This window comes from Nannobrachium achirus, assembly GCF_963921795.1.
Source record: "Nannobrachium achirus genome assembly, chromosome: 4".
In the NCBI taxonomy this organism is placed as follows: Eukaryota; Metazoa; Chordata; class Actinopteri; order Myctophiformes; family Myctophidae; genus Nannobrachium; species Nannobrachium achirus.
Window position 1 is genome coordinate 39,697,372 of NC_137813.1, and position 17,251 is coordinate 39,714,622.

General features: G+C 43.3%; 1 protein-coding gene across 1 annotated transcript in view; it reads right to left on the reverse strand.

Moving 5' to 3' along the window:
- Positions 1-16,958, reverse strand: part of ppp1r1b (protein phosphatase 1, regulatory (inhibitor) subunit 1B) — a 33,425-nt gene extending 16,467 nt beyond the window's left edge. Inside the window, exon 1 of the mRNA XM_080724338.1 lies at positions 16,367-16,958. Coding sequence (XP_080580464.1) covers positions 16,367-16,618 — 252 coding nt within the window. The 5' untranslated portion in view covers positions 16,619-16,958. The remainder of the gene's footprint in view (positions 1-16,366) is intronic.
- Between the last annotated feature and the right edge of the window lie 293 nt (positions 16,959-17,251).

Sequence of the window (17,251 nt, forward strand, 5' to 3'; positions counted from 1 at the left end):
AACACAAACAGTGGACATAGGCTATATCGTCGCGAGTCGCAATTATCAACGGCAAATGCGTCGGCAATCCGTTATTTTATATAGATCTCAGTGAGATGTCTCCTGTTTGTATTTGTAACTGCATGTGTTGAACGAATCTACAGTAGCCTACATGACATGTACTGTCCTGTTGCTGCACTAGCATAGCCTCTACATTAGCTTACTTCTTTTGGGGAGTTTGGCCAATAAAGTTATAATTTGACCATGAACATCCCAACGTTAGTTGTCGCTATAGTTGTTAAGACTTGATGAAGACCTGTGTGAGTGTGTGGCATCTAAAACATTGTCCACCACCACATCTCCGTGTTGAATGGGGAAAAGAATCTACAGTAGCCTACATGTACTGTACTGTAGCTTAGCATGTATGCTAGCGCAACTAGCCTCTACTCTTCTTTGTGTGGTTTGGCCAATAAAGTTATTATTTGACTATGTTCACCCCGACGTTAGTCGTCGCTATAGTTGTAAAGACTCGATGAAGACCTGTGTGAGTGTGTGGCATCTAAAACATTGTCCACCACATCTCTAAAAATAATTAGCGCAAGTTAGCATCTCCGTTGTGTTTACAGACTGAGAACGAGTATCCGTATGTTGAAAGGGGCGTCGATATATTTCGGGAGCGGAGGGGAGGAGGAGAGGAGGGGGGGGTACTGTAGTGGAAAACCTACATAAAAAATGCGGTGCGGTGCGGTGTCGTGCCGTGTCGTGTAGTGTCGGGCTAAAAAGTGGTATGGAAAACCGGCTATACAGACTCATACACACACAAGTTTGAGTGCTGCTGCCTGGGACAGTGGGACATTAAGTGGCAACGCTGAATGTGTGTGTGTGTGTGCGTGCGTGTGTGTGTGCGTGCGTGCGTGTGTTAAAATCCTCAGTGTATGTTTTACTCTACAAGAGTAAAAAAATTAACACAGATTTTACTGTGTGTATGAGCGAGAGAGAGACCAATAAAAAAGACTGATGTTATCGACAATTAACAGTATTTTAGCAAAGAGGTTAAGGAATGGAAGATATTGACAGAGCACGACCACCAGTCAGCATGCATGTGCACGAACAACGTGTGATGGCTTATAGCAAACCCTTGCTTAGCTTGCTGGGTGCAGATTAGGCTCATCTGGGTCTGCTCCTCAGAGGCAAGCCCCCGTAAGCTGGCACACTGATGGCCTGGCCTATTAAAAACAGCTGTAGGACAGCATAAACTAGATCTGAGTGGCCCCCTGGGGACTCAGTGGAGAGAACGTGAAAGGCCTCTCACACGAGCATCACTGTAACTGCCTTCATACCAGCGCTAACCATCTTAAGAATCTCCAGGGGCGGCAATTGTGAAAATCGTCCCTCACTGCAAAAGACAACACTGTGAGAAAACCGCATCAGGTCTCCCCTCCCCTTCCCTTGTCAGGTAGAGGCAATGTCACTTCATCACATTAGGACATCTCACAGCAAGCAGCGTGTGACAACTATCTGATAAAGTGGAAGCAGCACTTCAACTTTATGCTTGTGCTACGGCACTGTAGGTCTCAGCATGCGACACTGTATTAAAGCGGGAATAAATTAGGCCTTTGATGTCCAGAAGGCTTTTTGATCTCTCTCCCTCCCTCCCCAGTCTTTCCCAAGGGGAAAAATGCCTACTCTGGAATTCTCCTTTAAGTCAGTTCACTTCTTAAGGGCAAGAAGTCAATTGATAAGGGTAAGAAATCAACTGACTGCAACCGTATAGATATGTCACAAGAACATTATTGAATGTGTGGTGAAACCGCTTACACATGTCTGCAATCGATCTTTGACAACTGGTGTTTTTCAAAGTGAAATGAAAACCGCTAAAGTTATTCCAATATAGGCCGTTTTCTCTAAATTATTAAAAGAATATTCTATAAAAGACTAGATGATCACAAAACAAAATATTCAGTGCGACCAACAGTATGGATTTAGAAAAAAATAGGACCACCTCACTAGCATTATTGAATTTCCTAGCAAAAATAACAACCGCAGCTATTGGATCAATACTGGGTCGATTGTTGTTTATGTAAATGATTTGTGTAGGCAGATGACACAAACTTATATCAAGTCATTATCAGTATTATATAAAGAAAAGATGCCATATACCTTGTACTGTTCCCTCATATTCTCATTAACAAATTAGGTGTGTGGTGTGTTTACTGTTAACCCATCCTATAACAACTAGGAGCAATGAGCAGCCATTCTACAGCACTTGGGAGGAATTAGGGGTTAGGTTAACTTTTTAAAGATTTGTTTAGGGGATTTGTTTTGGGGCTTTTATGCCTTTATTGACAGGCTGATAGAAAATGGGGAGAGAGATGGGGAGTGACACACAGCAAAGGTCGTCGGGACCTGGTTGATATAAAAACTGTCAATTGCCAATCAGTATCCAGAAGTTGGACCCTGATGAAGACCTTTTAGGTAGATACAGTACATGTTGGTCATATTGTTGCATAACTTGAAAGTTTCATTCCAACTCATGACCTATCTTCCAATGTCAAATTCTCATTCATTCCTGTCTATCAAAATAAAACAGAAATGCCATACCCACTTTGTTGAATTGGGTCCCCAAGGAGTCTATACCGATTTATTGGTATTGATTTGACACTGAATGTCCTCTTAATTTTCACCAAAATGTTTGCCTATTATGACAAGCCCAGAATAGTGATACTCAGGTTCAAGTTTAAAAGTTTGAGGCTAGGCACAGAGTATTGCTCTTCCAATTAAAACACTTGAACCCTAGCGCTCCTATTCTGGGCAAGTCATAACAGGGGAACATTCTGCACTTATTGGAGTGGGAAAAAGGAGACCCCTGGGGGGACCTGCCACAGATACTGCACGGTTTGAGTCAGGCCTCAGACATCAAAGGGCTAGACAGGTAGCCTAGCTTTTACCTGTCTGTAAAAGGTGCCTTCTCCAGAACATGAATGCAATTTTTACTATGGTGAAAGAAAGGCAAAGGCCCCCTTCCAGTGCCATACCTGAAGGCAGCATTCAAGAGAATTGCCTTGTCCAAACTCTCCTGAACTTGAATGCAGCATATTATGTTGAAAGAATTGCCCTCTCTGTGTAGAAAAATCCATGCCATATCTCCAGTACAGACTTCATTATGCTTTGTTTAGTGTGGTATCGAGTACCGAAGTACCGTTGTGAGCTTGGAGGTCTGCTATTTTCAATATTTTCACCAAAGGCAATTTCAGAAATGTCAGCCCCTGCCTCTTTAACATTCTCTACACGTCCCTGGTTTGAGTGGTTAACCTCCCCTTCCCTTCCCTCTCTCTCTGTCTGTTCTCTTGGTCTTTCATCTCTCTCCTGTCCTTCTCAGGTAGGAGTGCTACTGCTATACTGCAGCTTCACTCATTGGCAGAGGTCGTGATCTTGGGCCTTCTGAACTCAAGACAGTGAAACTCATACCTGGAACTCGCCCGAGTCGCGTTAGATTGTAACCACTTTAACCATTATTTTATGCTTTAACTATTGAAAAATAGCAGATATACAAGCTCACGGTGCCGCGCTGCGAGCTTGTAGATCTGCTATTTTTGAAAAATCGTGAAAATGTGTGCAAGTCTTTGAATATCTTTGACCCGATCTTTGACCCGACTTCTAAATCCTTCTTCTAAATCAAGTTGTTCTCAAACCTTTTCATGTCAAGGACCCCCAAAATTACATGTATTTGGCCACAGACCCCCATCTCAAAATATGTTGTTCCAGGGACCCCCCAGAGGCAAATATTTGAGTTACAAATGTTCGCTTTTAAATAGATATATTCAAAGACTTCCAAAGAAAAAAATAGCAGATCTACAAGCTCGCAGCGCAGCACTCGGTGCCGCGCTGTGAGCTTGTATATCTGCTATTTTTCAATAGTTAAAGCGGTCAATAATCCTAGGCCTAAATGGGTTAAAGGCAGGTGTGGATCCATCCTCCTCTTGGTACTTCTGGGATCCTCACAATATGAAGTGGTTGAACCCTATGTGGCGCTAAATGCAAGCTGTAGCCGTAAGTGCAATAACTCAATAAGGTGAAAACTAATCCCCGGCCTGCGTGCGACCTGAGATTCCTTCTTTTGTTTTGTTTTTTCTGTTAAGAGGCATTAGTGCCACAGTAACGCTTCGGCCAAGAACAAACACAGTCACACAGGTCTGAAATGCTTTGTAAACTCAATTTCAGTTGGTTGAGCACAACACATTTCATAGAAGACAGATAACATTATGTGCAAACAACTGACATCTGTTCACAGCTTTTTTTTCATGTGTGCTGAAGACCCATTAAAAAAATACATGAAAACATGCAGCAACGAGAGATATGATGTCAGCTCATTTGAGGTGATTTGCAGGTGGATTTCTGTGGAGAGGTGTGTACTGTCAGGATTTTATATTTAAGATTTCCATACAATTTTCCCATTAAACCTGGAAAATCTTGTTACAACCTCTGCAGCCATGAAAGACAATAATATTAGCATTTTTGATTAATGTTTTAGGCAAAAAAGGTGTAACTTTATCACTCAAGACAACAAAAGATTTGCATCTATTATTGGCCTGGTCTTTGCAGGTTCAGCCAAAACAATGTGTCATTGTATCTGGTTGTGCTACTGTATAATACCCGCTGCTAGCTTTAGAAAGCTCACACAGGTTCTCACACAGGACCTACCAGTTAGTATCTAAACGTTTGAGGGCTTGCCTTTATGCACATCTAAATCTGTAACCAGATTCAAACTAAAGGCATGACTTACCATAACATGACCATCAACAACCGTTAGGGAAATGTTCATGACTAATGTTGAGCGTTGAACAAGAAAATAATAACAAATGCTTGTTAAAACAACGGTTTGGCCTTAATAGAGATTTTATGAGCCCTTAACAATTCATGGGGGAAGCTCTATGCCATTTCTATTTCCAGCTAGGGATATAGTAGTCTTCCAAAATTTCACGGAATTGTTTTGACGTTTCAGTGAGAACATGATCAGCTTTGGCTTTTCTAATTGCAACTGTGTGCTGTATGGTAAATGGTGCATTTATATAGCGCTTTTATCCAAAGCGCTTTTACATAGATTGTGCATTACATTCACCCATTCACGCACACATTCATACACCGGTGGCAGAGGAAACCATGCAAGGCACCATCCTACTCACCGGGAGCAACTAGGGGTTCAGAGTCTTGCCCAAGGACTCTTCGACATTAACTCAGGGGGAGCCCGGATTCGAACTGGGAACCCTTCGGGAACCCTTCGTGTTCTAATAACGGTTTCTCTACCCCTGAGCTATTGCAATACCTTTTCTCCTGGCTTGCCCATGCCACGTTGCGCTCATGAAGTGACTTGGATAAATTTGGAGTGAACTACTAACACACTGTTTTGGTCTTTTACACTGCACTTTTACAAGTTCCTTCATCATAAAATCATTTCCAGGAATTTTCAACATCAGCAATGCGGTTAATTTTCTACCAGTCAAAGTAAAGGTCATGAAAAAAAACCTTGTTCCATTAAATGTTCAGGCTTTATAATGATTCATGGCTTGGTTTGTTTTTTGTTTTTGTATTTCTAACTGTGGCAACAACACAGCGGTCAGTAATATCATTTGGAAATACAGAATCAACTGTGCACTGTATTTATGAGGCACATTGGTTAGGTTAGGTTAGGTTAGGATTAGTAGCACTAGTCATAATATGCTTTAACATCAACAGATATTGATTGTAGCCTGTTCCAGTTTAGATCAAATAATGACAATTTAATCAATCCAATTCTGTTCAATCCAGATAGAAGCTGCATTAAAGATGGTAGACCACCTCTGACAGTTGAAGAAGGTGTCCTATAGCAACCAAGAACTGTAATACAGTGTTTCGGAGACCTAAAGATAAAGAGCAGATTTTCCATAAAGATTGCGACACCCCTGCTCTTTTTGGGCCAGTCAGTCCCACGGTCTATTCATTATAACCATCAATGCTAATATGGCACAATGGTACATACTTTTGAGAAAGCTTCATATTGCTGAAAAGAGTAAAGACAGCTCAATAGTACTCATCTGGGATTAGCCCTTTACAGGCATAAACAAACTGTGTCCAGTTAAAGGCTATACAGTTCCAGACCACCATGTTGTCCTCTGACCAAGCTATATGAACATCCAAAGGCAAGTGACCGATCGATCATGTGACAAACACCTTTGTCAGACACACTTACACTCAATCACATCTAACAGACAGAAACAGCAGTGCCTCCGGGCAGATTTCAAGAGGAATTACTGAGTATAAACAACACCACAACTTTGTACAGTTTCAAGGATGTGAAAACTTCAAATAATAACCCCTATAGCTCAGCGAGTGTGCCGTAATCCGCAGAGAGTGCTCGTCCCTTTTTGAGCGGTGGTCACACCGTCTCCTATACGTGGCCGTGTGTGTGGGTATCCGTCCGGCCGTCCGTCCGGCCGTCCGTGTATGTAGCCTCAAGCCTGCAGTACCTTTTCTGACCACACATGTTAAGGGAGGGGCGCTGTTGTTCTCACACACACACACACACACACACACACACACACACACACACACACACACACACACACACACACACACACACACACACACACACACACGGGGGAAGGGTGGGTCAGCATGTGTGGTCAAGTATTTTATTATTATTATTAACAAACTGAATGTTTTAGGGTCAAATAAATTAGAGTGTGTGAAGAAACTACAGCATTGTAAAGCACACTAACCCCGCTGCACCCACCCAGTAGTGCTGTTGCACAGCCTCCACGACCACCGCTCGGTTCACACGGGTGTGATTTTTAAAAGACTGGCCTCTTTGTAATGCCAGAAGACGCCTCAGTTCTCTCCATCTCGGCTGACATTGATGTGACACATACGGAGAGACCTTTGACCCCACCGGTGGCTCACTGAACAAACAGATGGGGTCGGGAGCATCTGGAGGGCCTCTCCGATGACCTCCAGATAGTTAATGTAATTATTCCGTACCCAGTGGCAGAATTATATCACACTTTGCCCATTTGCCACCACCCATCGCTCTCCTATGCGCCCAAACCCCCACCACTTGTGTCATTAGTTGCTGGTAGCAGGAGGGGGGACAGTGGGAGGAAGAGGTGTCACAAGGGGGGGGGGGGCTGAGTTACTAGGGCCCAAGGTGAATTAGTTCATACTATTGAAAAATAGCAGATCTACAAGCTCGCAGAGCGGCACTCAGAGCTTGTTTTCTTCTGGGGGGTCCCTGGAACTATATATTTTGAGATGGGGGTCCGTGGCCAAATACATATCATTTTGGGGGTCCTTTACATAAAAAAGTTTGAGCACCACTGACATAGAAACATAGGTTTTCAAAAAACCTTAGAAGGATTTGAAATATTCAAAGACTTGGACAACATTTCATGATTTTTCAAAAATAGATCTACAAGCTTGCAGCCACGCTGTGAGCTTGTATATCTGCTATTTTTCAATAGTTAAAGCACAAAATAATGCGTAATAATGCGTTCCCGGTTCATGGCCATGGGGGGCCCACAGTGAATCCTTGTACCCAGGGCCCAGATTTTGTTGTGACACCCCTGCATGCGCCCAAACCCCCACCACTTGTGTAATTAGTTCCTGGTAGCAGGAGGGGGGACGGTGGGAGGAAGGCCTCTGCTGCAGTAACACAGCTATCAGATGATGTGGAGGAGGAGAGGTGGTGATGAGTGACAGGGAGCCACCTGCCAAGCCAAGATGCAAACTGGATGCATCACACAGGGCTAAGGGGCAACAATCAAAACTCTTAGAGAGGGTGTACAGCAGCACGGCTTGCAGTCACCAAAGGGAAAATGCTATTATTCTGACGAGTCTAAACCTAACCCTTGCTTACTGTAATCTCACACTATTGTAACCTAAACATGTTTGGACAATTAGGATGTCGGAATAATGGGCCATCGGATACCCACAATTGACACTCCCATAGGTCAAGAGTCAGGTACAAGCGGAGGGTATTGTTACCGTGAGCGCTCAATAACAACTTCTTGTTTGCTACAAAGATGATCACTCCTTGGCTTGCAAACCACAACCTCTGCCCCTGATTTCTCACATTCCCCTCTTCTAAGTGTCACCATGAGGTTGCTTTTTGCAGACTCTTATCTCCGGCACCGTTGCCCCATCCATGCCAAACTTTGCAAACACACTCCTTGGCTGGCAAACCACAACCTCCGCCCCCGATTTCTCACATGCCCCTCTTCTAGCGCCAACATGAGGTTGCTTTTAATGCCACTTACAGGCCAATTTGTGTATACAAGCGACCTGACGGTCGCTTATCTCCCGATTAGGGAGTCTCACTGGTAAAATGGTATTATGTGTGGTTGCTATATGTATCTCTAAGCTCATTGTGTTTGATGCTGAGAAAACATCATATATTTGTTGAGAATTCATAATTAGAATGAATGGGAGTTGAAACTTTGGACTTGATTGCGACTCAAAGCACAATTTTGGTGACTTGTGCACACGCACACACACAAAGCAATGTAAATTACTTTGAACTTTGTCTGACATTTGAAAACCCACAGAGGTAAGGATTGCTGCAGTAGCTTGTGAGTCACACACACACACACACACACACACACACACACACACACACACACACACACACACACACACACACACACACACACACACACACACACACACACACACACACACACACACACACACACACACACACACACACACACACACACACACACACACACACACACACACACAATGAAGCTTCCCAAGACATTTTTCCAATAACTTCCTAATGCCAAGAGTAAAATTGAGCATTCATTACAACATCGGATGTTGTTGACAGTGTATTTCAGAACACCCCAAAAAACAGCATTATCTTGTGACGTGTCTATGTGATAACATTAGCCAGCCCGACCTTCAAACTAACAGTACAGGGCATATGTCACAGTTTAGTATGAGAAACGGCACATCTCCGCGCCACGTTTTCTTTACGGTCAATGGGTTTGACACTCACGCTCTGACATCACTGTGATGTCAAAGGAACCACACTAACAGAATCCGATACAGATACATTTAATTGAATGGTAACTGAAAATGTAACTGAACCTCTGAGGAAGATCATAATCATAGGATCAAAATGTGTTGCGCGCTGACACTGTTGTAGCCCCCATCACTCCTCTTTGAGATATGGAAATAATCTGTTGATGAATAAAGAAACTCTAGCCTTGCCATCGTTATACAGGCCATGCTCTTACTTTATGGCAGTACAAGGATCCTATTTGTTGATTGTAAAAAAAATGCTACCGTTGAGGACATCTGGAATTTCTGACTTGTGACTTTAACTGTGTGAACACAACTTGGGACTTGACTTCAGACTCACTCTTCAATTGATATAAAGGTTATACTTGAGACTTAATAGTAACTTACTACTATACTACGTACTAAAACTTGCATAACCGTGCCTTGATTACTTGGTCTTCAATATATCTAAATTAGAAATGATTATTTATCGTTAGTCTTTTTAAAATGTTCTGTACATTTAAGCAGTCAAAACACGTGTAACCTCTAAAACTGTCTAGAAACCTGACTCATCCAATGAATCTGTGCATTCAAAAGTGTATCTCTTGTTATGACATTTCCTGACCCTTTTACTAAACATTGAAAATGACCCTGTGCAAGTCCATTAAGGGGCATGCAGATAAATCGCTCTGAGATGAAAATCAAAGATTACAACAGACGCAGAGACCATAACATAATGGCATGTCTTCCCTGTGTTGATGAAACAGGGATAAAGACCAATCCCATTTGTTTTGAGTCATGGATCACCACTCCTCTCAAAGCATCTACGTCAATCCAGTACATCCTCCCCATGATGGACAGGGATGGGGACACTGGATCCGCAAGCTAGCATCTCATGTCCCCCAAAAAAACAAATGTCACGATTATGACATTTTACTTGACAATTAATTGTCACTCAAATAATTTGGTCGTTGAACATTTAAAAAAAAGTAAACAATAGTGGAAATAGCAGATCTACAAGCTCAATAATGAGCTCGTAGATCGGCCATTTCCACCATTTTTGAAGTTTTTGAAAATATATTTATATTTTCAACATGGAAATGATTATGACAATAATGGTGATTATTCAAAAGATTATTGTGATTATCTCCACTAATTGCGATTAGGCGATTATGTAATAATTGTGACAGGCCTAATACTGTAGGTATGAGGGACAAATTGTATAATTTGCCATGGACCCCAGTCTCGAATCTCACCCAGAACAAAGCAGAACTTGTTGATCTACCGAGTGTGAAATCCAGTTACAAGACAGCTCCCGATTTTTCCCAGTCTTTACGTATCGCCTGCTCTCATCATCTCCCTCCTCTGCTGCTGTCGTTGACTGAGACGTGAGGCCCTAATCCTCCTAAACCTCTGTTCTCATCAGAGATTTAGCTGCTGCTACTGCTGTTGATGTTATTGTTGTTGTTGAAGCAGAGGACATAGGCTGAAGGGCCTCTAAAGGACAGTTATACTGCTGTTGGTCTCTTTGTGCCAACGAGGATCATAACGTGCCAACGTGTGTGCGTGTGTGCGTGTGTGTGTGTGTGTGTGTGTGTGTGTGTGTGTGTGTGTGTGTGTGTGTGTGTGTGTGTGTGTGTGCGCGTGCGTGCGTGCGTGCGTGCATGCGTGCAAGGTACAGCTCAATACAGCTGAATAAGGGAGGAAATAATCCAACTTGCTTGGCAGCTATAGTGCATATCGTCACTGTCGGGCGGAAACCTCGTATCTCCAAGTTTCAAATGTGCATGTTTTTTCACACAAGGCTGTCGCACAAAAGTAGTGAAAACAGCTGATCTACAAGCACACAACGCCTCGCGGTGCGAGGCGTTGTGTGCTTGTAGATCGGCTAGTCTAAATAATTTTTAAAATTATAAATACAAAGCGAACGGTCTTGGACATACAAGGTTTCCGCCCGACAACGTCGATATAGTGCATGGTACTATACTATAGGAATATATTCCTACTGGGATTAATGGGATAAATTCACTTCATTAGCAATGACGAGTAAGTGGGACTTTGTGTGACATATAATTACAGCATGATTTGTTTGTTGTTTGGTTTGTTGACCACAACAGCAGCCTGTTGCTGGTGGGTTTCAACAGTGCATGCCTGTGATGGGCGAAAGGAGCCCCCATGCTTGTGAGGTACTGTACAACATGCTTCATCGTTGATCTTCAGATGACTGTATACAGTGTCATCAAATAACTCACTTCAATATTTTTGCTTGCGCTGTTTATACAACACATGCCACTACACTACCACAGACACAGAGATGCTATACCACACACACACACACACACACACACACACACACACACACACACACACACACACACACACACACACACACACACACACACACACACAGAGAAAGAGATTAAGTACAGAGTACACTGTAGTAATTGTTTGTTACACAACAGCGTACATTAGGACTACATGATGGCTATGGAGAGAAGTTTGTAAAACGGTGTCACATTTTAAAGTGTGACACAGCTCAACAAATTTGTACAACTCGTACTTTTGCCGAGGCTGAGGCTGAGCAGGTTCTCTGCTTGGGAACCAGGGCAGTCATAAAGTAAAGGACACTGAGTTTTGTGAGTCAGAGGTGGGGGGGTTTACCTTTCAAAACACACTTGGACTGTTAACAGGGGTGGGACGTGCCGAGATCTACTATCTACATCCAAAATTTAATTAAACTCTGTGGTCCTTTTTCTACCAGGCCAATTACATTTCTTTGCCAATTCAATTTACTGTGGGTTGAGCAAACATCATCAGCCACCGCGGTTCACCGCGGATCAACAGATCGCGTCACTAGGGGGAGAAATACTGAATGGCCTCTGGTGAACCAACGGCAGTGACATTCCCCTCTGCCGTTCACGCACCATCTCGTCACTGCCAGGCAGAAGACTTGTATCTCCAAGTTTCAAATGTTTTTTATTTTTTTTTTGTAAAGTAAGCCCTGCTTCATCATACAAAACTGCAGCACAAAACAAGTGAAAATAGCACACAATCCCTCACGATGATCGTCTATTTTCACTAGTTTACATAATTTTTTAAAATGATAAATACAAAACGAACGGTTTTGGACATACAAGGTTTCCACGTGACAACGACGATCTATATGCAGAGTTACACCTTCAGCCCAAAGATCACAACGTCCCCTGAACGTCTTCAGCCCCCAGCATGCTTTATGCCATCCGACGAGACGTTCTGGCTTGGACTGCATGTTGACAGTCCCTCAGAGTGACAATGTTTAGCCACAAACATGCGCCGCAACTAAAGGTCGCTGTGTGACGTCTAAACAGGAGATGGGAAGCGCGGGGACACATGCCCTCCATCCTGAGGTAGATTAATTTAGAGATGGTCACCTTCTGGGTATAGGTGTGGCACTTAGTGTTGATTTCGTCGACTAAAACTATGACGAAAAATGTTTGTCGACTGCGTTTTTTCACTGACAAAAACGAAATAAAAACGAAACAAAAACTACGCTGTGATGACTAAAACTAAGACTAAATATATTGACAATTTCGTCAACAAAATAAAAACTAGACTAAAACATTAGGGAGTGACTAGTGGAGAAGAGAGACATTTTATGTTTGGTTGCTCTCAGGTGTTGTGTGCTGAAAATAGCAGATCTACAAGCTCACAACGCATCGCAGAGTGTAAAATCAGTCATTATGATGCCATCAAAATCAGTCATTACGATGCCATCAAAATCAGTCATTACGATGCCATCAAGGCCTGCCAAAATACATTTCAGTTGATTAAATCAACTGTAGATTTAGTCGCCTAAAATCCTATGATATTTAGTCGACTAAAATTAGACTAAAACTAATATTTTATTTTTTCATGTGACTAAATTATGACTAAAACTAAATTACATTTTATTCAAAAGACTATGACTGAAACTAAATTTGCTGTCAAAAACAACACTGGTGGCACGGATGCCCTCTGCTTCCCTTTGATGTACTAGACCTTCTGAATTTGAGAGAGAGAGAAAGGGGGGAAATGCATGCCTTTCTGCTTGCCCGTGTTGAGTCCATAGGGTGGCAGACATGGAAGGAATCAGGGTTACGTCTGCACAATGACCCTAGTGTCACTCCAGTACGCACATCACCACACATTACAAAGTATGAAGCGGCGAGTGGGTGGGTGGGTTGCTGCTGGTGGGTAGGGGTGGTAAACACAGCCATGTGCTGCCTCCGTGTTGTTATGGAACCAGAGGATGATGACATTCATTAATTCCCCAGAGACACCTCTCAAAGTGGAGAAACGCCCAGCCCAGAGGATTAGCACATATTGTTCAGCGCATTGTTCAGCAGTTGTTATGTTTATGCATTTTACACACAAACACATACACACAAACACCAGTACGCAGGCAAGCGCACACACACACACACATACACACACTGAGTGGGTGTGTGAGGTACGAATGTCTCTATCTCTAGCATTAGCAACCCCTAGAAGCACAAATTCACACATTTACTAAAAAAAAAAAAAAAAAAAAAAAAGTTTAGCTTCAGTACAAATGGAGGGAGGACCAGACGACCAGAACTGTCCATTAAGTGACTGACCTTTCAAATGTTAACTGTGAAGGGAGGTTGGAGCGACATGGCTGTGTGAGTCTCCAGTCTCCATGGTAACCATTCCTGTGGTAGTCATGCTTTAAGAATTAGGAGTTTATGTGGTTTCATTGTCCACTGACATAATCAAGGGGAATAAGTTGCTGATTGAGCAACACATTCAGAGGCAAAGGGTATTGTCAACCGCAACATATTAGCAAAGATATCACTGTGTTTATTGACATTTTGTGGTTGACATTAATTGCTTTGGGAGGGTATTGGAACCAAATGCATAACTGTCACTAAAGCGTGATTTATGCTTCGCTGAGTGCCAGTGATCTGCAGAGACAGATCGACAAACTCACAACGCATCATGCTGCGACACACTGTGAGCCTATAGATCGGCTATTTCCAGTGAGCGACACCCGCACACAACTAAGTATAATTTAGGCTTAAGCAATGCCCCCAAATCCCCCCCAGTGTCTATGGAGACGCCCACTCAGGCCCTGGTAGATTGTATCTGCTGGAAAATGCACATGAACACATCCTCTCCTATACACCCCCTCTGCTTCCCACCCTCCCTGAGGGGCCTGGGTTTCAATGTTCAAATGACCTCCGCCCACATGCAAACATATCATGTACACAAACAAACTCGTTATGTCTCTCTCTCACTCACAAACACACACACACACACACACACCACAAAGAAAGACAGAAATGTATACTTATCATCACAAACAACACCCAAGATATGGCCAACAGCATGCCGCACCTGAGACTATAATAGCTTAGTACTTTCTATAGATGCACATGCGTTAGGTAAACAGGTGGGCCTGTCTGCCAATGCACTGGCTGACCCCGCTACTGTTGCAGCAGCACCCGGCCCAGTGCTGAGCAGGGCGCTTTTGTACACACAAGCTGAAGGGTAAAAGAGGACAAGCCCCCGAACCATATGACAAACTAATTGCTACTTTCGAGGAAGAACACCTTTACCAGTGAGGGAAGGAAGTCTGTTTGTGTGTACATTCCGTCTGTCTTCCAATGTTATATGAGATACATAAAGTGGTTCCTGTGTAAATAAGCTGTAAAGCTTCATAGGATCTCAAAGACAGAAAAACAGAGAACAACCGGGTGCTCAAGGGAGATGAAATCATAATAAAAGTGTGTGGTGCTGCTAGGATCAGTGGGAAAATACTGTAGAAAAAAGAAGCTGAGATCCGAGCACTTGAGGAGTTTATTCTATAAAACCAACATGTTTCGACCTTACGGTCTTCATCAGGGCAAGAACTGAGTTCAGTTCTCGTTCAGACCGTAAGCCGTAAGGTTGAAACATTTTGGTTTTATAGGATTTTATTTTAATCTCCTCGAGTGCTCGGATCTCAGCTTCTTTTTTCTTACTAGGATCTCATTTTAGTTGACCTTGTACCAGTGATTTGTACTGTCATGAAACTGTACTTTTTCCTATTGCAAACTGCTAATAAACCCTTCAATCAATTCAATTGATCAATCAGTCTGATGGAAATGACGAGAGATAAAGACAGATCCACTTGGGGGAAGAGAGAGAGAGAGAGAGAGAGAGAGAGAGAGAGAGAGAGAGAGAGAGAGAGAGTGAGAGAGAGAGGGCGGCAGCAGTACGTGCGTGTGTTCAACTGTGTCATTAAGTGGATCTCCAGAAAACATCCCAGATCTGGTCAGAGGGGGCAGCTGAAGCTGCTGGGTCATCCTAGTTCTGAGACAGCCGCTGCAGGAGAGAGAACGCTAGAACGAGGACAACTACTTTGGGAGATGACACCAGATAGGTGAACATAGAGAACAGGTTGTGCCTCTCTCTCTCTCTCTCTCTCTCTGCCTTCCTTCATACAGCTCTCTTTTTGCTTATCTCCCCAAGTCTCCTTGGGGTCTCCGTCTCTCCGAGCCATTGGTCTCGACCTACCTCAGCACCAACCAATTCTTACTTTGACCCACTTTCAGCTGGACTGAAATTACAGTATAGTCACAGGCGGCAGATGCCAGGAGGAACGGTCGCCCCAACTAGTAGACACACAACTACACTCATGTAAAGGTCACATCTGGTCAGTCATAGTAAAGGTTTTCTGGCAAGAGATAGAGGGGAAAATGGTACAGGGGGTCGCATTGATGAACTCCGATGGTGAAACAGTGACAGATAATCATAGACAACACAAGACAGTCAAGAAAAGTAATAATTAACTTTGTGTATTGCATGACAGCACCAACTCCCAAAGGAGGGACATGGGAGGATCGATGTTAGGGGCCAGTTACAAAAGACAGACTCCCGTGTTGACTTTTCATTCTGTCAATGTCACATAGTTAATTAGGTCAAGATGAGAGGAGTGAGGGACCAAGAGGAAGCCCTTGGAGGGAAATGTCATCATAATTTCTCAACTGTGTTGAGAGATCGAGCCAGCTAGATCAACGGATAGTCATGTCGAAAAGTACGAAAACAAAACAAGACAAAACTACTGAGGGATACGGTCTACTGTAATGCAAATATATGGTCAATAAGGAAATGATAACTTAAAATAATCTTCTAAAAAGTAAAGAAGAAAAAGAAAATAAAAAAGAAGAAAAGAAAATAAAGGCTTATGATACAGGGAAGTTTGTTAATTAAAAGAAACTGATGATGTTGCACACTGCAACACTGTGCAAAACTCTGGGACAAAAAGAAACAAAAACTTGCATTCTACACATAAGATTCCTCAGGCCTACACACGGTGTGTTGCACTCACCATCTCCACTTGCCGAGGGTCCAGGTTGGGGGGTGCAGAGGATTGGACAGCAAACTGGATCTTCTTCCTCTCCTTGACCTCCCCCTCATCCTGAGTTGACACATCGGGCTCCATCGCTGCAAACTGGATCTTCTTCCTCTCCTTGCGCTCCCCCTCATCCTGAATGGACACATGGGGCTCCGTGGCTGCAAACTGGATCTTTTTCCTCTCCTTGCGCTCCCCCTCAACGTGAGTTGACACATGGGGATCCATGGCTGTGGCCTCTGGGGATCTGACACCAAGCAGAGAGGGGTTTGCAACCGATGATCAGCTCCCACTTGCTGGGTTTAGTCCCTCTCCTGAAAACTTCCCTTCTTTCTCTCCTCTTCCCTCCAATTCTCTCTCCTCTGCCTCTTCTACTTGGGCTTCTCTTCAAAATTAAAAACTGAAAATGAACTGTTCTCTCTCTTCCTGAACCTATATTTATCCCTCTCTTTCTCCCTCACTCAATTCAATTCTCTCTCTCTCTCTCGCCTCTCTCACTTCTATTTGACCGTCTGTAGTGTATGTTCTCTCTGTAGTGTATGTTCTCTCTATCTCGTTCCCTCCCTCACACAACCTGTGTAGCAGGAGTGAATGAGAGGCGTCCTTGGATCTAGTGGGGAGGAGAGGAAAGGGGAGGGGCAGAGCCACCGGAGGGGAGGGGACAACGTGAGTGAGGGTAGGGGAGAGAGTGAGTAGAGGATGGAATGGAGAGGGGGAGGGACTGCATGTATTTCTGTGTCTATCCTTAAGCTGGTGTTGAATTGTAATCAGAAGAAAAAAAAACATAATCTCATTCCATCAGCTGAGCCTCTTTTGGCCTCTATTTGTGAATGAGAGATTTGTGCTGAGAGGGGCAGATAG